This window comes from Brachypodium distachyon, chromosome 1 (genome assembly GCF_000005505.3).
Source record: "Brachypodium distachyon strain Bd21 chromosome 1, Brachypodium_distachyon_v3.0, whole genome shotgun sequence".
Classification (NCBI taxonomy): Eukaryota; Viridiplantae; Streptophyta; class Magnoliopsida; order Poales; family Poaceae; genus Brachypodium; species Brachypodium distachyon.
Window position 1 is genome coordinate 29,726,539 of NC_016131.3, and position 23,119 is coordinate 29,749,657.

General features: G+C 43.4%; 3 protein-coding genes across 8 annotated transcripts; 2 read left to right on the forward strand and 1 right to left on the reverse strand.

The window, feature by feature from the left end:
• The first annotated feature begins 1,670 nt into the window (after nucleotides 1-1,670).
• On the forward strand, nucleotides 1,671-6,241 carry LOC100822180 (protein CHLOROPLAST IMPORT APPARATUS 2). 2 transcript variants are annotated; one of them, XM_003560463.4, is made up of 3 exons: nucleotides 1,679-3,628; nucleotides 5,514-5,684; nucleotides 5,841-6,241. In XM_003560463.4, the coding sequence occupies exons 1-3, from the start codon at nucleotides 2,510-2,512 to the stop codon at nucleotides 5,895-5,897; spliced, it is 1,347 nt and encodes a 448-aa protein (XP_003560511.1). In that variant the 5' UTR covers nucleotides 1,679-2,509; the 3' UTR covers nucleotides 5,898-6,241. The 2 variants fall into 2 exon arrangements, with proteins under 2 accessions (XP_024315394.1, XP_003560511.1); XM_024459626.1 differs by lacking the exons at nucleotides 5,514-5,684; nucleotides 5,841-6,241 and adding an exon at nucleotides 4,354-5,375 and having other exon boundaries at nucleotides 1,671-3,628.
• A 514-nt stretch (nucleotides 6,242-6,755) lies between these two features.
• Nucleotides 6,756-12,651, forward strand: LOC100842215 (probable aminodeoxychorismate synthase, chloroplastic). Of its 4 annotated transcripts, none has more exons than XM_003563454.4 (13): nucleotides 6,756-7,090; nucleotides 7,333-7,464; nucleotides 7,551-7,618; nucleotides 7,742-7,806; nucleotides 7,965-8,031; nucleotides 8,135-8,416; nucleotides 8,488-8,595; nucleotides 8,706-8,957; nucleotides 9,408-9,487; nucleotides 9,585-9,678; nucleotides 10,137-10,219; nucleotides 10,486-11,142; nucleotides 11,640-12,651. In XM_003563454.4, the coding sequence occupies exons 1-13, from the start codon at nucleotides 6,829-6,831 to the stop codon at nucleotides 12,169-12,171; spliced, it is 2,682 nt and encodes an 893-aa protein (XP_003563502.1). In that variant the 5' UTR covers nucleotides 6,756-6,828; the 3' UTR covers nucleotides 12,172-12,651. The 4 variants fall into 4 exon arrangements, with proteins under 4 accessions (XP_003563502.1, XP_010227414.1, XP_010227413.1 ...); XM_010229112.3 differs by having other exon boundaries at nucleotides 8,488-8,586; XM_010229111.3 differs by having other exon boundaries at nucleotides 6,757-7,090; nucleotides 8,488-8,628.
• A 267-nt stretch (nucleotides 12,652-12,918) lies between these two features.
• LOC100842529 (26S proteasome non-ATPase regulatory subunit 2 homolog A) lies at nucleotides 12,919-21,015 on the reverse strand. Of its 2 annotated transcripts, XM_003563455.4 has the most exons (25): nucleotides 20,761-21,014; nucleotides 20,553-20,653; nucleotides 19,809-19,929; nucleotides 19,678-19,737; nucleotides 18,921-18,988; nucleotides 18,463-18,502; nucleotides 17,985-18,050; nucleotides 17,760-17,798; nucleotides 17,534-17,616; nucleotides 17,313-17,427; nucleotides 17,149-17,223; nucleotides 16,797-16,955; nucleotides 16,606-16,713; nucleotides 16,431-16,535; nucleotides 16,195-16,335; nucleotides 15,997-16,101; nucleotides 15,698-15,919; nucleotides 15,334-15,447; nucleotides 15,003-15,218; nucleotides 14,342-14,401; nucleotides 14,154-14,264; nucleotides 13,967-14,052; nucleotides 13,775-13,883; nucleotides 13,504-13,682; nucleotides 12,919-13,419 (listed from the first exon to the last, which is right to left on the reverse strand). In XM_003563455.4, exons 1-25 carry the CDS (start codon nucleotides 20,860-20,862, stop codon nucleotides 13,347-13,349), a joined length of 2,658 nt encoding a protein of 885 aa, XP_003563503.1. In that variant the 5' UTR covers nucleotides 20,863-21,014; the 3' UTR covers nucleotides 12,919-13,346. The 2 variants fall into 2 exon arrangements, with proteins under 2 accessions (XP_003563503.1, XP_024315386.1); XM_024459618.1 differs by lacking the exons at nucleotides 14,154-14,264; nucleotides 14,342-14,401 and having other exon boundaries at nucleotides 20,761-21,015.
• Nucleotides 21,016-23,119: the final 2,104 nt, after the last annotated feature.

Sequence of the window (23,119 nt, forward strand, 5' to 3'; positions counted from 1 at the left end):
TCTCATTCAGGACTTAGGAGGTGGCGAGCTGGGCCTTTGTAATTTTGTCCACCCGCCCCAGGTGAAAGGGCCAACATCAAGCGAGCACTTTGGTCGTGGTAGGCTGTGTCTGGTAGTGGCGAAATCTCCTGGTTCTGCTAAAAATAAAAACAAATCTCATGGTTCTAGACTTGTGTGTACTCCCTCCGTTATGTCATGCGGAGTATTAGCTTTTATTAGGACAAGATTTTGATCATAAATTATCATGTCAAGGTGTAGTTTATATGATATGAAATTAGTATCGCTAAATTCGTTATCAAAAGTATTTCATGATACTTGTGGTTTCATGTCATATAAATCATACTTTGACATAATAACTTATGGTTAAAATCTTGTCTTAACGAAAGCTAACATGACATTTAAAAAAACGGAGGGAGTATGTCGTTGCCGGAGTATGTTTTCCTGTTGTGTTTTGATCTGGCTTTGAAGTCTCTCTCCGTTCACAAATAAATGTATTTTTAGGTTTTGTTCTAATTCTTTCTGTGTTTACTCTGGCTTAAAAGCGTACTCATATTGGCCAGTGACTTTGGTGGTGGCAGTGAGTAAATGTGTTTTTGTGTTGTCTTCTCTTCCCATGATTTGACGATGAAGTGACGCTTTAGCATTGTGCATTCGTGACATAATGCAAAGGTCTTAGGTTTTTAAGGTTAGCCATTTTCTCCATTTTAAGGAGCACAGACGCTGGTCTGGAATACCAATGAATGAATGGACGGTGAGTATCATACGATCTTCATACGCTGTGCGATGGTCGGCCATCGGTTTTCTGCTCCCGCTATAGCCTATCGCGGTGAATCCTTGTCCCTACAGAAAAGTCTACTCGGGAAGGATTTGTCTTGCAGATCGAGGTGTCTATTATGTTGCTTCCTGGTCTCTTCAATTTCCTCTCAAGTTGTCAACGATGTGTTTCATTGTATCCGATTGCCTACGGTAGATCACACTTCAGGCCTCGTTTGGTTTGCAGGAATTTTAGAAGATTTTTACAAGATTTCAAACCTTATGATTTTGTCCTACGTGTAGCATTTGTTTCATAGAAATTGAGGTGCCAGACTCCGAATGATTGGTCCCAAATTGCTCTAATTTCTAAGTATTCCACACATTATGCGAGATCTCGTTTAAAGAATTTGGTAAGGATTGAATTGGACATCACGTCCCAATCCTTTACCTTTTCTATTCACATGATTTCGACGTCATCCAAACCGAATAGGCCGTAAACATGCAGGTACATTTTCTTAAAAAAAAGAAGGGTTCCGTAGCCCGTGTTGTTTTATATTTTACGATTTACTGTTTCACCGATCCGTCGTTCAAGCTTCAAAGAAAAACGAAAGAAATGCACAAAACGGGCAGTTTGCTGCTGCTCTGCGGTCATAATCATACCGAGCGAGTGCGACAGCCGGCGAGCAAATAAAAAATGCCTATCAGCTGCTATCAAATCAGAGAGCTCTGAACCGCTGGATCGTCCGTCCGGTTGATCCCACACGTGTACTAGCCCCCGAGCCAGCAAGGGTTGCAGTTGCACGAACCGAAAGATGCAGGGGACACGTGAGCTAGCTTTCTCCCTCAGTGTGGGCCCTGTTACCAACGAGAGATGGGTGCCGGGCAGCGGGGTCCGCACGAGGAAGAAGAGTAGGCGGCTGCTTGCGGTTGCCGGTACAGCTGAAAGCGAGCTTCGTCTGTCTCTTCCTCTGGCTCCACCTCCTCCCCTCCCCTTCCTCTATCTGCCCAACCCCACAACTAAACCTCGCCGCTGCCGGCCGGCCGGCTCAAGATTGATTGGCCGGCGAGCTGTTAACCGATGTATATTGGCCCCAATCGACCAATCGATACCAGCTGCTAGTCTGCGTCCTGTGTTATGCTCTGTTGTTGATATCTCCGCCTTGCCCGCCCGACCTGCTTTGCTTGCTCTGTTCTTGATATCTTCCCCTCGTTTCCCGTGATATATGGGTTCCTGGAGCAGAGCGTGTGGGCTCTTGATTATCTTTTGACGAGTTAGCCCGTTCCCCGAGGCGCGGTAGTGGCGAACCCGTGAACGCTCTGCCTCTGTCTGCCGCAGCGCAGCGCCGCTGTGCATAGGGTTCCTCTTTCGTTCTATTTAACCCTTGCTGGTGATCAATCGTCTTTTCCCCAGGATCGCATTTGTTTGTTTTCCGCTTTTATTTTTCTGGCCGTCAGCGTCGGTGGTGGCGGCAACGCTGCTCCGTCCCGAGCTTGGCTTTCGAGACAAGAAATTCCTCGGTTTCCACGCGCGCTTTGGACTTTACCCTGCCCCTTTGTTTCCTTTCCGCTGGGGGGCTGCTAGCAGGAGGCGTTTGGGGGGTTTGGCCGTTTCGGGTTTCTGCGGGGCGCATCGATGCGATTTCGCGTGCCTTCTCCTCCTGCAATTTCGGGCTGGGATTTCCAGATTTAATCTGCTTGATTCGTGATCTTACTCAGCGATTTTTCTGCTGCCGGGGGGTTTGCGGCGGTCCGATCGATGGCTTCGTCGTGCCTGCCGACCGGCCTCCGGCTGGACCTGGAGATGGTGAAGTCGGCGGCGGCGGCGCCCCCCGGCGGGGCGGCGCCGCTGCGGCCGGCGCACTCCTCGGCGTCGGCGTCCTCCACGCTCTCGGAGGCGTCCAACTCCTCCTCCACCTCCTCGCTCTCGCTCAAGCGGGCGCGCACGCCGCGGAAGAGGCCCAACCAGACCTACAACGAGGCGGCGGCGCTGCTTGCCTCGTTGTACCCTTCCGTCTTCCCCGCCACCGGCGAGGGCGCCCCCGGGACGGCGCCGCGGCTCCTCGGGCTAGCGTCTGCCCTCGCCGACGACCCCTCCTGCTCCGACCTCCTCCCTCCGTTCCCCGTCCTCGGGAACGCTGCGTGCCTCCTCCGCGACTTGCCGCGCCCGCAGACGCCCAGGAGCCCCGTCGTCACGAAGAGCTGCCTCTCGCCGTCGCCCGTGAGCAGCGTCTTCACCGAGTTCCGCGACTCCGCGCCCTCCCCCGGAACCCCCGACGGCGCCGCGGCGGACGAGCCCCGGGATCTCGACTATGACGATGACGATGGCTTTGACTCTGATTCCTTTCTCCTTGGCGGCGAGGAGTGCGCCGCTGTGAGCATCGACGGCATCATGGGCAAGCTCAGTATGGAAAGCAGAGCAGCCTCCGGAATGAACCCTGTCCTGTCCAGTTCTGGCACAGACAATTATCTCCGAAGTCTCATGGTGCTTGGGCTCGGGTTCCAGCGCTCCCGGACCACCATCAAGCAAGCACTGAAGCGGCACGATGATGACAGCGAATGGTGGACGTGCCCGGCCATACCGTTGAAGGACATCACGGCCGCACCTCCCCCGGCGTTGGCACTGCCGCCGCCGGCTGAGAAGACAAAGAAGAAGAAGAGTAAGAAGAAGTCATTGAAAGACATTGCCGTTGGGGAATGCAGGAAATGTGAGGAGGAAGTTCCTGAGTCTGCTAATGGTGATGCTGGAATTTTATCGCTGCCCAAGACTGGTTTGGGCCTGAGCCTGAACACCGAAGAAGTGCTGAAGGCGTGGTATGATAGAGGCTCCGTGTTTGGTGACAGCAGCATACCTGATTCGTCGTCCACTGATGGACTGGTAAGTATTTACAACATCATGCACCCCATTTAGTTATTTAGTTTGTAGCTGGTTTCTGCCAGGGCTAATTCTTTCAGTAAAGTAAGTAAATTTATAAGTACTAGTACTGCGTACTACTATACCATAGTCTAACCGTCACCCATTTACTAAGGAAAAGTGCCCATCATGTCCAAACCAAATTTTGATCATTAAGATTCCACTGTTTAAATGGAAGAAAGATAGATAACAAATTGTCCGATTTGCACCTGTTTAATCTACATTAGGGTGGCCATTCACAATTGTTTTATTTGCTATGAAAAATTCAACCATTGCAGTTCATAATGGCATCATATTCTTGTCTTGTATCTTCTTTGAGTTAATATTCAGGAAATGCTTCTTCTAGTGTTTCTGGATTCTCAGGCTCATTTACATCAATCAAATTTTAATACAGTACATCATACAGAATGAATGCAAGATTACAACAATTTAACCAGGACAAGGAAAAGGCAGAGCTCAAAAACTTTTGTCTAGAATGACACATATGAAGAACTGTTCATTTGTCAACTGATATTTTTACTCCTATGCATAATCTGGACAGTGGGCATAAGCTGCATGGTTAGTTTGGGAACATAAGAAACTACAGAAACATGAAAGGAGGAAGACAAAAGTCTTACCATCTTCTAACTTGCTAGTATGCCCAAGATGTCAAAGTGAAAGTGTTGAGTTTGACGAGCTTTCTGTTGTAGGCATGGAGAGCTCACCACACGCCCCCATCCCTTAGTCCCCATGCCCCAAGCCATCTCTCCGACAAAAATAGCGGGGGTGGAACAGGAACAGTGTGGCGTTCACTCCATGCCTCCAGCAGAAACCTCTAGCAGTTCTGTTAGGTACCTGTACCTAATAGTTTGACCTTCAGTGCTTTCGTTATGAAAAAGGGGCACTAAAGATCAATCTGCAAAACTGTGGCAAACTAGTTATTGTTTCATTTTCTATGAAAAATCTCAACAAGCAGTCTCTAGTTCACAACTCTGGCATCTTATTTGCTTATTCAGGCCTCATACATCTCCTTGAGTAATGTCTTGAGCAAATGCTTCTGTGTTTCTGGATTCGCAGGAGCATCAGAATTTTGATACATTCATACATAATGAATACAAATTTACATCAATCTAAACATGATAAGGAAAAGGAGTTAAAATGAACTATCTTCTCTTGCCATTTCTTGTAAATGATCGAACTTTATGACACTGGCATGTCAACCGAACCATTTTAATGAGTGATGATGCATAACCTATGTTGTCAACTGTGCAACATTGGACCACTAGACACCTCAGTGTTTGCGGCACATGCCTTTTGTCTTGTTGGGGAGTGGTAGGGCTCAAAATGGTGCTCTTGGATCCATAAGACATATCTAATGTACTCCCTCTGATCCTAAATTCTTGACTCAAATTTGTCCAGATATGGATGTATCTATTCTTAAAAAGTGTCTAGATACATGTAATATTTCAACAATAATTTAGGATCGGAGGGAGTATCAAATTATCCCATATTTGCTTGCCATTTTCTGCAAATTTCCTTAGTAAAAGGCAAATGTATTTTAGCCGTTGTATCTGGGGAATATTCATGGTTCAGATTTGTCTACCTTGGTCTCTAGATACACCTATTTGGTCATCATGTATCCTCAGAGAATTGCCCAATTTAGGGATGCTTTTACTGTACAGATTGTGTATGACACTGGCATTTTTTTCATAAAAATATCATTGTTGACAAACATGTTCCACACATGCGTAATTTACAATTACCATGCCTTTGCCACTATAAGCATCCTACTTATCTGTTTCTTTACTTAGATTTGTTAGTAAAGCAAAGAAAGATCTTACTGATTAGTCTATAACCTATTTTTGTACAGGCTAAACTTTCAGAGATTGAACTGTTTCTAGAGAATGGCCCTGCTGGTGTTAGCAGGGAAGGCGGCATAGAAAAAATGCGGCATAAGCAGAAGCAGTGCACTCCCCTGCTCGCAAACAAGAGTCGGTACCAAGCACGGAAGGTGAACGCCGAGTGTCGCCCTCGGGTGAAGGCAAGCGCCATAACTCATTCTTAAGCAGATCAATTTTCGTGAAGCGATAGCTCGTTCCAACCCAAACACCAAATATTGGGCGTCCCGTGTGTTGTTTGGTAAAAAGCTTGAACCAGAGCTTCTGAAGGATCTCATGTTGTGTTTTCGTTCTTGCAGGGGCGGTTTGTCAGCCAGGCTTCTCTTCTCAAGAAGGCCGCGGAGAAAGGAAGCTAGAGGAAGACGGTTGGTCGCCCCCATGGACATTTTTTGGGATTCGACTCTACCTATTAAGTGAAGCAAATGAGAGTTTCTGTCTTCTCATTTGTGTGATGATGTAGAGTGGTAGGGATGCCTGTAGAGTGGCTTGTTGTCATGGGGATCAGATAGTCGACAGCAAGTTTCCCGGTTCAGATGCTGCTGAGGGTTGAGAAGGCCATAAATCAAAATCTTCTTATTATGACAAAAAGTGCTTCAGCCAGATGCTATACTTTCATCCTATATTATCAGCAATGTAAATGATGAAAAGGCAAAAAGGGCAAGAATGACTTCTTCGAGCCCCTAACTGCGAGCCGCGCTGAGCCTTGGGTTATGCTGGTGGCTCCAAATGCCATACATTGTTGACAGGAAAAAAAAAAGTATCTACTGTGCCATAAAAAATTAAATCCAAACTGGATCAGCACATGGAAGAATAAATAGCCGTGGATGATATTAATTTTTTTTAAAGATTTTAAAAAATTATCTATCCATGAACTACGAAGGTGCAAATTCTGAACTTCTTCTTTTTTAACTTCAAGTTATAAACGTATTTTAAAAAAAACTTCAAATTCTAAACGTCTTTGTGAAAAGTCGGTGTAAGTAAAAAAAGTTGAGAAAACGAAGGAGTATTTTTTTTTGGGAAGAAAGTTTGGTGCAGCCTTTTCCGTCACCAACCCAACCAACCCCCTGGCCCATCTCCTCCGGCCCAGTGGACCGCAGAAATGGAGGAGATCGAGACGGAGACGGCACTGGGCACAGCCGCCAAGACGATAGCAGCAGAAAATGATTCACTCGTTCATAAACAAATAGCCAAAATAATTCGTCACCAAACAAACCACCACCCTAGAAAAGGAGAGCGCCTTTTCCCTCCCCTGATCTCCCCTTCCTCCTGCCGACGACGTTACAACAGATGGCCGCGCTCCGCCTCCCAGCGCCGCCGACGGCTGCGAGGTGGCCCCAGCCGCCGCCTTCCCCTGCCGGCTCTGCCTCCGCTCGGCTGCTTCAGCCCCCCGGCCAGGGCAGCAGCTGCCCCAGGCGGCTCGCGGCGCGGTGGGCCAAGGGACGGCGTGGGGACGACGGCGCGGAGGCGCCGCCGGTCAGGACGCTCCTGATCGACAACTACGACAGCTACACCTACAACATCTTCCAGGAGCTCTCCGTCGTCAACGGCGGTGAGCTTCTTAACCACCTCTCTTAAGCTACTGTCCTTTTTGCTCAATCTAGCTCCGCGATTAGTAGTCTGTTTTACTTTTAGAGCTTACCGCGTGTCCATGTTTCGAATCACGAATTAATGTTGATGTGAGAATGGTTCCTGGATCGAATTGAACAATGGAGACCGCAGACCCCGTGGATAAACACAGCTTTCTACTGCTTGCTGGTTGGTGTCCTTATTACGGCCGTTTGTGTTTCCCAGTGCCGCCCGTGGTGGTGCGCAACAACGAGTGGGCGTGGAAGGACGTGTACAACTGGGTGTACAAGGAGAGGGCCTTCGACAACATCGTCATCTCGCCTGGCCCTGGATCTCCGGCGTGTCCTAGCGACATCGGTAAGCATATACACGGTTTCTAATTCAGTTAACTGCACTTGTATATCTGTGCAAGGATGGTGTTTTTATCTATGTTTGCTTTTCAGGCGTATGTCTGCGGATACTTTGTGAATGTGGAGATATACCCATCCTGGGTGTCTGCCTCGGCCACCAGGTGGTTTCCGATCTAATGTTTGTCCTTGTGAACTTGTTTATCGATCAGTGTGATGAAATGGAAACATGTGGGCAGTGTGGTGGCATCTTAGCCTGATATGGATGTTGTGTTTGATCTTTGCAGGCCTTGGGATTAGTCCATGGCGCTAAGATTGTCCACGCTCCTGAAGCTATACATGGACGACTTAGGTAAGACATCAAACTATTTTACATGCCAATATGTACTTTCAGCTTTTTCATTCATGCAAATCCATTTCTTCAGCAAGCTGTTGTGCATATCATGATCTTCAACTTTTAGCTTCGCTTATGGTTAACACATGACCTGACACTTCTCCTTCCTAAATCAGTGAAATTGAACATAATGGATGCTACCTCTTTAATCGTATCCCATCAGGTATAAACTCTGGATTCAAGGTTAGTGTACCGCTCGTGTTACTAGTCCTGTACCATCTGTGTTTCAGCCTGCATTATCCACGTGTGCTGCAAAAAGCATTGTACTTACTGCTCCTATTTTCAGGTAGTGCGCTACCATTCTCTTGTAATAGAAGCAAGCTCTCTGCCTGAGGATCTTGTATCAATAGCATGGACTGCTTCTCCCAAAATGCTATCTTTCCTTGATAGCGATCAGCCTGATAATACTCCCTTCTGGGGATCGTTGAATAACTTACCCTTAATAGGCCCTTCAGAGTGCACTAACAATGGTGAATTGCCAATTACCTTAAACAATGCTAGCAAGTCAGATAGTTACAAGATTGTCATGGGCATTAAGCATTCTAGCAGGCCTCATTATGGAGTCCAGGTATACTGGCTATTTCTGTTCACGTTTTCTCTTACAAAAATTTTCATGTAATTGATTACTTCTTATTTCAGTTTCATCCAGAGAGTGTTGCTACTCATTATGGAAGACAGATTTTTCAGAACTTTAAGAGGATAACAACTGAATTTGGATTACAATCATCATTGTTTCAGGAAAGAAAGGTTCACCGTATTGGTAAACTGGAAAGATCTCAAGTACTATATATGACTATATATTTCCTGCACATACTCTTCATACTCCATCGTTGTTGAGTTTTTTAAATGCCTGACAGGTCAATTCTCTGAATCAATGCGATTTTGTTCCGAAGGGCTTGCTACACACTGAAAGAGTGGATCTTTGCAATTCTGTTGGCTCTCTGAAGCTCCCAGAGAGAAGCAATGAGAACAAATACTTACGGTTGAGATGGAAGAGGATTGATAACTTCCTCAGCCACACAGGTGGCTCTGAAGACATTTTTTCAGTGCTTTTTGGACATCAAAACGCTGAAGATACATTTTGGCTGGATAGCTCATCAATCGATCAGGTATCAAATCAGTTGCTTCATTCTATGCAATGAAACTAGCAGAAATATGTGGATAATATTTGTATTCATCTGTGTGAATAAAGTTGGAATCAATTTTTAGTTTAGTCAGGAAATTGGATATGTATCAACTATCAACTTATCAGGGATACAGATCTGACCTCATATTATGTTTTTATGATGGTAGTCTTGTATTCTGTCACTATATCCAAGCTATGTAGTTTCTCTGCCCACAGATCACAACGCAATAATTAAGCGCTTATGAAGCTATATATACCCATGGTCAAGAAATAGAAGTGATGTTTTTAGGAAAATGAATATAAGCGTTTCATTGATAGTGGAGATGTGTCAACATAATATTGATCCTAGGCATGTCAGTAGAAGCATTGTATTTCACTAACACAGTGGTTGTATTAGATGACCATCTTTTCTTTTAACTATTGCTTCTTGCAGAACAGGGCACGATTTTCATTCATGGGTGGTAAGGGTGGACCTCTGTGGAAGCAAATGACATTTTCTCTCTCCAGTCAAGGGTAGGAAGATAGTCCCGAAACAAAATAAAAGAAATTTTTGAATTTCCTTGTGCCATAAATCTTCATGTTGTCCTGAATTTCTGAAATTATTTTCCAGAGCCAATTGTGGAGGAACCATCACTACTCGAGGTGCTCACGGATCTGCTGTGAGAAACTCTCTCAAGGATGGCTTTTTGGAATTCCTTAACAAGGTATAAGTTGAAACGGTACACTTGATGGCATGCTTAATCGAACCTCACGTTATGTTTGTACGATGGTACTCTTGCATTCTGCCACTCTGTCCAGGCTAGGTAGTTTCAATGCCCACAGCGCATATCGCAATAATTAAGGCATATGAGGCTATATACACACGGACATGAAATATAAGAGAGTTTTAGGGAAACAAAAATAAGCGTTTGATTGGTGCTGGAGATGTGTTAACATGATCCATTGGTCATAGACATCTCAGTATGAAGCATTGTATTTGACCAACACAGTTTTTGTAGTATGCACATTACCTAATATACTGACGAACTCAGGTTACGGTTCGTTTTGCATTAACCTAAAATGTGCTATGACTAACCTTTGAGCTTTTCATCAAAGCAGAATCTTGCTTGTGATACTCATATTGTCCGGGAGTTCCAGTTTTTCACTGTTTCACATTTTGCAGGAGATTCAGTCCATTCAATACAATGAAAAAGATTTTGAGGGGCTGCCATTTGACTTCCATGGTGGATTTGTTGGATATCTAGGGTATGTTGATTTGGGATCATGGCTTAATCACATGCTGGATAGTAAACTGTTTCTCTGCCCACAGTTGGGTTACTTCATACGATATTATTTTTGTAGTTTTTTGCTTCACAGATAATTGCATCAATCTTTTCTTGCCCTCATTCCCAGATTTATCTTATATGATTTCTCTTGATCTTCTGTATTGTAATCAAGTACCTTCATGTAATATATGTTTTTAAGTTTTTCTTAGCTCTTCCCTGACGTCGGTAGTTTTCCTTTGATACAAGGTATGGTCTTAAAGTTGAGTGTGATGCATCATCTAACAAAGCTAAATCAAGAACCCCTGATGCATGCTTCTTCTTTGCTGATAACCTTGTGGTGGTCGATCACAACAATGGTGATGTATATATTCTATCACTACATGACGAATATTCTTCAAGTCATGGAAATGGAGACGGAAATTACAGCAATACAACACATGCTTCATGGTTAGTGGAGACTGAGAAGAAGCTTCTCAGGATGGTTCCTATGGCACCAGTACCACTGATTAATGGGAAACCACTTATTAGATCATCGAATTTGAAAACGCAAAGTTTTGTTGTTGAAAAATCGAAGGATCAGTATGTTAAGGATGTTCGTAGTTGCCTGGATTATATCAAAGACGGAGAAAGCTATGAGTTGTGCCTAACTACTCGGATGAGGAGAGAAATAGAGTATATAAATGCTCTGCAACTGTACCTTAAATTGAGAAAGAAAAATCCAGCCCCTTATGCAGCCTGGCTTAACTTCTCATCGGAAAGCCTGAGTATATGCTGCTCTTCTCCTGAAAGGTTTCTGCGGCTAGATCGTAATGCAATTCTAGAGGCAAAACCAATCAAAGGTACTATAGCACGTGGCAGAACACCAGAGGAAGATGACTGTCTACGTTTGCAGTTGAAATACAGGCAAGTGTATGAAATATATATATTTCTTCCTTTTTTACGAACTTTTGTTCTAGTATGTATGTCAAATTAGGAAATGTTGTTTCTTCTTTATCTGATTTGTTTTTATATAATATTCATAATCATTACTGTCAGATTTTTAATTAAGTTATTTCACATTTCATCATTTGGTTAAGTTTCTTATAATTGTTCTTGCCATTGCGGTACGCCGGTACCATGGTTTTATCATCAAAAATCATATGATAATATATGCAAAAAACTGTTGCTATGGTTGTGACAAGATTGTCATAGTTATCTCTGTTTCCCCTTTTGCACTTGGAATGTCTCTTTTCCTTTAACTATGTGGATACCCTGCATGCTGATGTGCTCCATTCTGTGTCTATCCTCATGGCTATTCAGTACCGCTGTTATCTGGGTGTGGCGATTGTTGCACGTGTGAATTGGGACGTTGTAGTGCTCATAGTGCTGATAGTGGTTTTTGTTTTGCATCTGTTCAACAGTGAAAAGGATCAGGCTGAGAACTTGATGATTGTTGATCTCCTACGAAATGACCTGGGTAAGGTTTGTGAGCCTGGGAGCGTCCATGTTCCTCACCTCATGGATGTGGAATCATATAAATCTGTTCACACCATGGTGAGCACCATCCGTGGAACAAAGAAGCCCAATTTAAGCCCTGTCGATTGCGTGAAAGCTGCCTTTCCAGGAGGATCGATGACCGGTGCTCCAAAAGTCAGATCAATGGAAATTCTCGATTCGCTCGAAAGCAGCCCCCGAGGTATCTACTCGGGATCGATCGGATTCTTCTCTTACAACCGGACATTCGATCTGAACATCGTGATCAGGACGATCGTCCTGCACGGCAGAGAAGCTTCAGTGGGGGCAGGTGGGGCTATAGTTGCTCTGTCAGACCCTGAAGCGGAGTACGAAGAGATGATGCTCAAAGCGAGGATGCCAACTAAGGTGGTTGAAGAGTGCAGCCTGACAGCACACAATCCAGACCGATCAGATTCGATGCAGACGACTGTAAGTTAGAATGGAGGGTAATATGAAACCTGCTTCTCACGGAAGCTTCACCACCATTAAGGTTCAGCATACAAACGACTACCGTGGGTTCAACCTGACAAGTTTTACCTTTGCTGTTGGTGCCCATGCTAATGATGGCCTTTCAGAGAATAAGGCAGGGATGGAAGTTAAGGCGTTGCAAGAGCATGCTGGGATTGAAGTGTTCATGGCGGCATATGGTAGAGTGTAGTATTAACTACTCCAGTATGGAGTACAATTTTACAGAAAAAGATAGCACACGTATCAGCTCAATATGTTACAAGTTGTTTTTTTTTTCAAGGAAACTACGGCGGGCCAAAGCCAGCCTACACCACATTTTATAAAAGCTAGAAAAGTTTATGTACAAGAAACAAGTTGGTATTTACAGGTTGTGTTTCCCCCAGAAAACAATGGGCACACTGGTGCTTGCTTTTTTCAGAGCCGTGGTGCGATGATATTGGTTTGTCTGTATTTTGGTGGTGCACCTTGTAATAAATCGATATACCACTCTGTCATGCCTGCTCCATCAGTCTCTATGGAAGCAGCCGACACTGACAAGCCGGTCCCAGATGAACTGTCTATGAGACTATGACAGAGGAGGCCCACGGCGAGCTGTCACAGTATTCTGTTCATTCTTCTCTGTCTCATGGCCATACAGGTAGCTGGTAACTCTGGTGTTTGCACATGGTAATCGACTTGGCACAGTAAGAGTGGCTTGTGAAAAGAAAACATTAGACAAGCATAGAACTGAGTGTATCTTTATATATGGATCTCAAAAGACTATATGCACATGTTAAGGAACATGGCCGGTTTCGTTCTGGGAAACACAAAAATGCTCTCGTCTAGTGATTCAAAACACAGAAAATCAGGCTATGTTATGCCAGCCATCACACCCACTGGTTCTGCTCCCAGTTCCGACAAAGATGCTTATCCTCTTCACATTGACCCCATGCCTGTACAGAACCCCTCTCAAAAGAAAGAAAGAAAAATACTACTGTACTGTACAACCTATGCAGGCTCAGTTACAACTACTTCGGCGAAGGCAAAATTTGCCTCTTCACCATGTACGTCATTGCCCCTTTGCTTGTGTGAAGTGTGATCTAAGCCTCTTCGTGACACTCCAGTTCACAGGCTCTTCCTGCCTTGGCTTGCCTCGCACCGATCTCTCAATCTTCGTGACACTCTGGGTTCTTCCTCAGGATCACAAAGCCCTCCAGAACTGGCGTCAGTGGAAGATATCTGCACACAGAAAAAGCAATAAGCTCAAGCAAGAATCAAGTTTAAAAAAAATATAAAATCATTTCCATGCTGTTCTATAATTACTTTTCAGTTGCTAGCTCGGCTCGTTCGCCTGCCCCAAGCAGTACAGGTGTCAAGTGCGTCTGGAATCCAGTGACTGTCCTGGGTCTTCCCGCCTGACCAACCACGTCAACTGCTTGGCCGGCACGAACAGGTACAGAAAGGGGCTTGAGATCCTCATTCACCGTCAGTAACATCCTAGGCTGTTCCCAGCAGAGAAATATTTCAAATCAAGAGTTTACGGCAATTCTTCTTTAACTATACCACTGAGTTCTTAGGACTTGGAGACGCATACCTGCATAGCAAGGACAAGGATGTACAGAAGGCAGTGGTACTCTCCGAGAATGGTGGAATTCATGTTAAGGCATGCATGCAGAACGGTTACAAGACCAGCTAGCGCTACACTGAAAAGTAAAAATAAGAGGAGCTCTTCAAAATGAGCTTCCAATAAAAATCAAAGGAAATTCCTATGAGATATGTTGCTCACGGGGATAGAAGTTGCCGGTTGGAGTGGTATGGGTCAAGTGTCAACAAGCCCTTCCCCAGGTGAACAAAACCTTGAGCAATCCTCACCTGAAGCCAAATAAAATAAACTAATATAAAACTTGTAATGATAGAAGATCTTAGTAACTGTCAAAACAAGGACAAAATGTTTGCTATAGATTTGTACATACGCAAAACAAAGAATTGTCGCTCTTGCAGTGACTTGAGAGGCCACGAAGCAATTTAGCTATGCGGGCATTGTTAGTACCGGCACCTATCAAACCCAGTGAGATGATTGAAGCCTGCACGTACCAATTTGATCAAATCTATAATATATGATCTAAGAGGCATCAGTATGCTCTCTGACGAAGTTACTAACCATTGATACTTCACTGTTCTCATCATTGCTCAGCCTGCTCAGTGTGTCAATAACGTTTGCCTATATGATAGGCAGACAGTATGAAAGTAGACCCAAAAACCAGGCACGTGAAGCAAAGCAGTAAAGCATATTACTAGTCGTCTAACAAAGCATGTTCTTCAAGCACATTGAATCAATATGCCTGATGCAACCTGCACTGGCATACCCGCCCCTCAGACTTGTAGTTTTTGATTGACCCTGTAGTTTTTTCGGTTCTTCTTGTTCTTTCTTTTTCACTCTTTTTCTGGTTTTTGCCCTGGCTTTCCAGGTTTTGTAAGACTTGGTCATCTTGGTCTCTTTTATAATGAAAAATGACGCACGCTTAGGCATGTGTTTGAGCAAAAAAAATATGCCTGATGCAACAGATGTGAAACTAACTGGCATGCATGTTCTTAGCCTAGTTCTTCACTGCAATGTGCAATTAGTATATTGCAAGTACGTGTGCAACAGTTTAGAGATGCCAAATGCATCTGGCACCCATCAGTCAACCCAAGAAATGTTCCCTTTAAATATATGGTGAACTTCAAAGGACTATTAATATAGCAAAGATTTTATTTTTTCTCATTTAATGTTAATGAAAAACAAGCACACACATTAAAACATCTATAAGTTATAGATGTACCTTTGGATTAGATATGCAGAGCATGCCTAGAGCAAGAGGAACCGCCCTTCTAATATTATGATCACCATACTGTAAAAGGCGCTCAAAGAGCCTTACAGCCATTTCAACTCCTAATTCTTCAGCCATGGTAACAAGAGCAATTCCAATGACTGCTGGTCCTTGACGAGTTCCACCTTTCTTATGACGCTTTGAGCAAATACGAAGGAGTTTCTGCACCTGAAAAATCAGATGGTACGGTTTGTAAAAGCCAGTTATGCATTCAATATATTTTTGATATCGTACAACCTCTCTGCAATTTATGCATCTTCTGAGGCTTCCGAAGGCAAGTTACCTTGTCCACATTCCCTGTTCCAGCATATGCCAAAGACATAAGAGTCACGACACAATACTTCTTTATCTTTCCATCAAATGTTTTAGAAACCTCGACAGTAGCATCCACAGCCTCCTGAAATAGTTGTACACCATAATAATTAGTACACACATATCAGAACATATGCTGATTAATTCATTGAATGGACAAAATGCATAGGCACTCACGCATGGAGACGTATACACAAATAGAGGTATTTACATATAGATCACATAAGCAGATAAACCTAATTTACAACAAATGAGAGAAACCAGAAAGAGTATGGGTGTAAGATATACCATAAAACGATATCCACCGGCATAAGGGCAAGCACAGCCAAAATTACCTGTTTTCCAAGATACAGGAGGCCAAGGGCAACAGGAAGCAGACGTATAATGGGATTTGCAAGCTGTGCTTTAGTACGATCCATCAATACAAATATGATTGACTCTGCAATCTCTTCATTGCAGGACCCAACAAATACCAATCCCAAGGAGATGGCACAGAATACTAAGAGCTCAAAAGGTGTTCGGTGGTCACTCAGTATAAATGACAAACATGCTCTAACCTGAAAATTCAGTAACTGTATCAATAAAAAATAGCAATGGCATTTCAGGTAACTGATGGGGACTCTACTGATTTGACCTTGTTGTTCTGGGAGCCAGCATAAGCAATACCAAGTCCCAATATTCCCCCAAGTCGTTGAAATGAATTATCAGTTTTCATATGCTCGGAAATACGAACTAGTGCCTGAAAAACATAAGAGGTTATTATTTACAGCAGAAGACTTACATAATTGCAAGAGTGGGAGGATGAATAGAGTAGGGGTGAGGTGAAACATACAGGATCTGAATTATTCCTCACACCGCAAGAGACAATTCCAATACCTAACAAAGCTCCTGCAATAATATCAGTGTTATTGCTGTGCAGGTACTTTTCAAATTTGGTAAGTCCTGAATCAGGATCCCACAGAAGAATCATGCCCTGAAAAATGATATTTTTCGTTACTACTATGATCAATTGATAATCTAATAGTATAAAGGGTCTGTTTATGAAAATTTTAACAGAATTATCAGTACCAGACTAGCTGCCGCACTAGATCTCATGTGTCCTTCGTTCATGAATAGCCAGATTCCAGAACAACCATCACCAGATGAAGCTGATGGGACAGTCATGAGCTCGTCCTGGAACAATAATATGATCTTAATATCCTTCCTTTCCCAAGAAATGGTGAGGAAGTTTTTATAAACTAGCCTGTCCAAATCCAGCATTCACAAATGCGTTGACAAATGTTGCGGCCAAATTCTGTTTTGCGGAAACAAGGCTGGAGATTATACCACCGCGTCGGTGAATCAGATGTTCCTGACAAATTAGCATGTTTAGAAAATGTTTGTTCCATGACACAAACAAAAAGTGCAATTGGAAAATAAAATAACAAAAATAACCTTATATATGTCCTCTGGAGATTTTGGCTCCATGACACAAATATCCCGTGCAAGGGCAAGGTACCCCTCACTTAATTTTCTGTTATAAACTATTTCCTGCAAAGCATCCTTCTCATTTTCATCTGCAGCCATCTCGGCATGGATCTCCATGCTTAAACCCTTCAGCAAAGAAAAGCTCATTGATAAAAAAAAAACGAAATGAAAAACATAGAGTCTGCTCAAAGATTTAAGATACAGTATAGAAATTATAGATACAAACTATCTCCATCATCAAAAGTACACATCAGTAGAAGATGGCACAAATTTGTAAATTTGCTCCTGTTGCATGTCTGTGTGCATGGATGAGACTCACATAGCGTGCTATGATATATGCGAATTGCTGCTTCAGGGGAAAATCACCAGTTGCTGCAAAAACCTTCTTCACACACTGATCACAATATTAGAAGACATTGACATTGATGTTAGTGCAATTGAATTCTGGACCCTGAAAAAGGCAGGCATCATTCATTAACCCACCTTGCTGTCGTCAAGCAGAAGCCCGATCCGCAAAGCACTTTCAAGTTCCCCAAACTTCATGTACATGTTATGAACAAGACAAAGTGCCGACAGATCATCGGGGGTAAGAAGGTATCTGCCAATTTTCACCCCGACATAACAAGAGTTCAGAAAGCTTAATTTCAATAAAATAAGAAAATACCAACTTTTAATGAAGAAAAAAATTAAATCCACTCGCATACTTAGAACAACTAGTGATGTACAAGCATGCCCTTTTGTAGTTTGTAGAGACAACTTGCACATGTAGCTCCTCAAGGTCATCGACCTGTATAGCAAAGAATATAAAATGGATCCCCTTAATTAATACAAACAGAAATGTTTCATCATACATTCATCGGAAGGTTTCATCTGCGTCTTAATAAATATAAAATGGATACTTTGAATATAAACAGAAATGTTTCATCATACCTCCATCAAAAGATCCACAGCTTCATGCTCAGCATTATGCTGCAATCATAAGAACAATATGACTCCCAATCCCACTGTACCAATCAATTAATCAATACTGGCTTTCTTTTAAATAACTGCTGCTTGTTTATCAACTAAGTTTAAAATATTATACAGTATAATATGTTACATGATGAAGTAACAAAACTGGAACAGATGCCACTAAGGACTAGAATCAGAATCAACCTTCATGTGAAACGCGACAATTTTCTGTACTAGTCTGATTGGGACTTCAAATGGATTGTCTTTTTTCTGCAAAACAACAAATATTATCGTTACAAACAGGAGACCAGAGCATAAAGTTTGCATTATCTCAGCCCAACCACATCGAACAACTACTACTTGAATAAATAGCGTACATAAAATTAGAAAGAAGTGCACGGACCTTCAAAAGTTCCAATAAATTAAATGCATTAAAAGGTGACAAACCAGCAATCACAAGTCTTGCCAAGTGGAGAGCCACAGAAAATATGGCAATCAAGCAGTATGTTATATCCATATGGACAATAGAAGTCAAGAGATTCAAGGGAAAACAATTAAAAAACTTCTGATTACCATCAACAGCATCTAGACAAAACAAATGGATGTCATACTACACAATATGGTACTACAGAGAATTAAAAAAATGTTTCAGTACATAAGATGAAGTGGATTATGGTCCAACCTCAGCCTGGATTTCCTGTATAATTTCACCAGCCAAGTTTCTGACAAATAGAACCATTAGCATAATTAGAATCCAAAATTTGAAACAGCATGATGACATTAGTCTTGATAACAAAGAAAACTACAAGAGCAAAACCAAAACTCAATGATTTCCAAATAATATAGCTAAGCCTTGGTATGCGAGAGATAAACAAATGTGGATGGTAAGTGAAAAACATTCAAACTGGAAGAACAAAAGGTTACTAGGAACATTTCTTCAGATTTAATATTACACTTTGAGGCACAGCTAGCATATCAAATTGAAATGCATGAATTTTATTTGTAGCTACAAGGGTGAAAAATAAAATAAAAGGTATAGGAATAAAAACAGTAAATAATAGTAATAGGAAGCTGGTTACAAGCTACATGAAGACAAGGAAATCTAGAATTTAAGTCAGGGCGCCTGGATAATGTTACTACCTCACATATTCATGACCCCATGAACCTATATCATCGTGAGAGCCCATCATACAGTACTTGAGGCTCTCCTAAAACATGAAACGAAACTTAGCAAGCCAGTTCTGTACAATAATGGTGAACTAAACTTAGATGATCTTCTCAGTACTCCACTTCCTAAAAATATACAAATTATAATGCAGACTAAGCAGTTTAAGGTGAGGCCAAATCTTTAGTGATGTAAACTCTATTACATATAGGTTGCAGCATAAAAACATTCGAGCAAAGAAAGGCCTGTTAGCCAGTTGCTTTTGACAATGGCATAGCTCATGTTCTCTCGGCAGAGAAACTGGGTTCAGGTTGATGAAATCCAGAAGTTAAATAGACCAGTTGATGCTTGATGGCCCGGATGATGCTGGTCGATTAAAGGCAAGTAAGGAAGTATTGGATGAGATATGATAGAGCTTAGGCAAATAATGATGAAGATTAATCCCTACCATTGGCCCCAGCAGCATGCACGGCATAACAGATACACGAGACCATTGATTTTTATTTGTTGTTTAAGGCCTTCACATATTGTCTCTTCACTTATGTAATCTAGCATGTAGCATGCTTTTAAGATACATATTTAGGAGTACTGGAGCAAACTCTTGTCATTTTGCTAGAAAGAAATTTAAGCTAAGTTTGTATTCCTTGGGATTTTACGTTAATCATAAAACAAAGAGATATAAACATAATAAAAAGGACAAATGTTTGCATGGTATTTCCGTATTCCCCATACCCTTTTTCCTTCGGTAGACATTGTCAAGGCCAACACTGACAGAATGTCAGCCATATTTGTCTGCAGAATAAGCAAAGAAATTCAACTTAAGCTTGGCTCAACTGAGAGATCAGCGATCCACTGATACGTACCTTCAGATCAAACTCTGGAACAGTCTCAAAGTAAGCCTTGAGAGCTCCATAGTGTGGGCGGAGGAATTTGAGAGGTTTCGGGACGGACGTCATTGAGCTTGTCGCTGTACGAATCTCTTGCCTGTTAAGCATCAATCACCATTACTATGATTACTATGGACCAAGAAGAACACAAGGAAAAGGAGTACATCTGGTTGCATAATGCAACAGTAGACACAATATTCCAAATGAGCGAATCACAACGTATGTCACCATAATCTGATTTCCCTAGTACCACGCCTCAACTTTAAGAATACGTAAAAGGATGTGACGAGCCTCCAACAGCTAGCGGCAAATCGATACGTACCCTTGCAAAATAAGCAAACCAGCACATCCAAAAACCCAAGTAGGATTTGCGTTCTTCCGATTTTTGGTGGCCGTGAAATTCGCAGGGCACAACCATTGCACCGAGCCACACCCATGAAGGCATGAGCATGAACCCACCCGCAGTATATACCGGCAAATCGAAAAATCAACCAAGACTCCGAGGTGACTACAAAGTACAAACCAAGCAGCAGTCCGATCGACATTTCCATCCAACCCGAACCGAGAGAACTAAGAATCACGCGGAACCAGGGTATTCGCGCCTGAACTGAACAACGAAAATCGACCAGCGCGGCTCAAGGGAAAAGCACCTGACACGAACCAGCGATGCAGCTGACACCCCTGGAAGTCTGGAACGGCGAGATAAAAAACCGGCATTACCTCAAGGTCTCGAGAGCGAAGCCCCGGACGGCGGGATCGGCATCCTGCGCCCGCAGCACGCACAGCTCGAGTCGCTCCTTGAGCTCGAGGTCCTCGTCCGACTGCAACACACGCACACGAGACGCGAGCCGCGTCGACCACACCCGTAAGAGAGAGGAGCGGGCAACCGGGAGGAGGAGGATTGGCCGCGGGGCTCTTCGTTACTCACCAGATCGTCGTCCTTCATCTTCCCCTTGCCCTTGGTCGACTGCGGCGGGGAGCCCGCGGACGCTCCGCCACCGCCGCCGTTGGAGTTCTCGCGCGGCGGCATGGCGCGATCGACCCCGCTCGGCGAGGAGAGGCGGGGCGATGGGGTTCGTGAGGGAGTTCGGGGAATCGGTGAGGAGAATGGGAGGGGAGGATTGGGCTCGCTGGTGTTGCTAAATGCTAATGCTCTCTCTGATCTTCGGGTAAGGAGGAGTCAATCGAAGTAAACTCGAAATGCTTTTATAGCCAGCCAGGCCAGGGTGCCTCTGGGTGGGTTACGTGTGCTCAAGCCAACGAACCGCCTACTGACTCTGGTCTCTTGGTGGTTACGTGTGTTCAAAATTTGGTCCCCATTTTTCGACGGTGACTTTCTTTTTATCACAGCTGTGCAAAGCGCACGTACATGTACCCAGCTCAACGGGGTAGGACCATATAAACAAATATCAATTTGGCCGCGGCACGGAAATCCTAGCGCGATGCTACGACAGTGCTGCAAAATCAACACTAATATCTAATTTTGTATTAATTTTTTCATTATATAACATAAGTTTAGGTCTGGCGCTAATTTTATGTACGCCGTTATTGCGGCTAAAAGATGCCGCCACGAAATGATTTAGCGGGCGATTTAAACCTTGATTAGGGCCGGGACTTCTAATCCCGAACATATTTCATATATATTTTAGACAGAACAAAAGTTATTAGAGAATTTTTCTAGTTATATCAATTTGGAACCTATGTTACACACCGTCAAAGTCGAAAATGGAATCTAACTTTCTGATCCGGGGCACTTTATCATTATTAACCTCATCTTATATCAGTCTTCGAGAATCCAATACTGTTTGAGAGAACGGGATTGCTGACATTTTTGTAAAAGTTTGAGATTTGCTGACTAATTTAATTTAGTCTATTGCTATCGGGTTCACAATGGTAATTTAGAATAATGATTCGGACTATTGCATGTGAATGCAGCATGCTCGTCCTCATCTGAAGATTGAAAAAAACAAGTGATTGGGGATCAATTAGCACATGTTAAACAGCTTACCTAGGTGCATTCCATGTATTTTCTAGCAACATATAAAGATACTGGATTTTTCATGTATTTTGTCCACCATGTCGACAATCGTGCTCTCCCAAATGGGATTTAGTTCTGGGAGGCTGAGATCAAATGGGAACAAGAGCAGGGTGTTGATTCCTGGAAAAAGAAAAAGAACATGATGTAGGGCCTGGGAAGTTAGGATTTATATCATACTTCATCTAAGACTTTAAGGTTTGAAATAAACTTTATTCTATTAGTGGAGTTCTATTGCAATGGACTGGACTAAACAATGCACAACACGCCCACGGTCATCGGTCGATCAAAAGCAAATATTTTTGAATTTTTGAATCGTTTAGCTTCGAAACTATGTACCCAACTAGCGGTCTAGTTTCACCATTAACTTTATCGTAATGAGATCTTCAAAAATATATCTCATGTTGATATGTTTTGGCAACCTTTTCTGCCGGTATTCATTGAGTTATAGTGATTTGCCTTCAAGCAGCAACATTTATGACACGAAATTAGTATCATTAAATCCGTTTTGAAATGTAGTTTAATAATATATCGATTTGATGTCATATGTATTGCTAATTTTTTCAACAAAATTGATCAAATCTAACATGTTTGACTTATGACAAAATCTAGAAATTCATTTATTTGTGAACGAAGGGAGTATATCTTACTCGTCGGTGAACACTTGAATGCTCAGTCTTTGTACTCTCACGACATTACAAATCATGGCCTGGTACCCGTATACTAACAAACATGGCAGGGGGGAAAAGGAAAAACATTGGTATTCAATCCTAGTACGATCCTCGTCCTGTCGTCGCATGCCCGATCCTACGATCCTCGTCCGATCTGTCGTCGCATCGCACGCCCGACCCGATGAAAAAAAATCAAAACGCGACATGGCTCTGCCATCACCAACGTCTCTCCTGCGGCGGTTCCGCGGAGCATCTCGCCTCTCCTCCCCCGACACTTGTTCCTCGCCGCGGCCACGGCTCGGCGCACCAGCACACCTCCCGAGAGTGCCGCCCGGGACGAGGGCGCTGCATCCGGCGTACGTGGACTCAGTCGGCCTCGCTTCCTCCAGGGTGGGACCCGCGTCACGTTGGCGGCTGGCCCACCGTCGGTGCCTCCCACCTCGCACGGTCGCGCCACTGCAGGGAACTCCTGCACGGCCGCATTCACTCGGCTGGTCGGTCGCTCGGGCACGAAGAGAGAGCGCACGAACCCGGTGGCTCCAAGGAGTCACTGACGTATTGGGCCCACGTAGCTGGTCCGC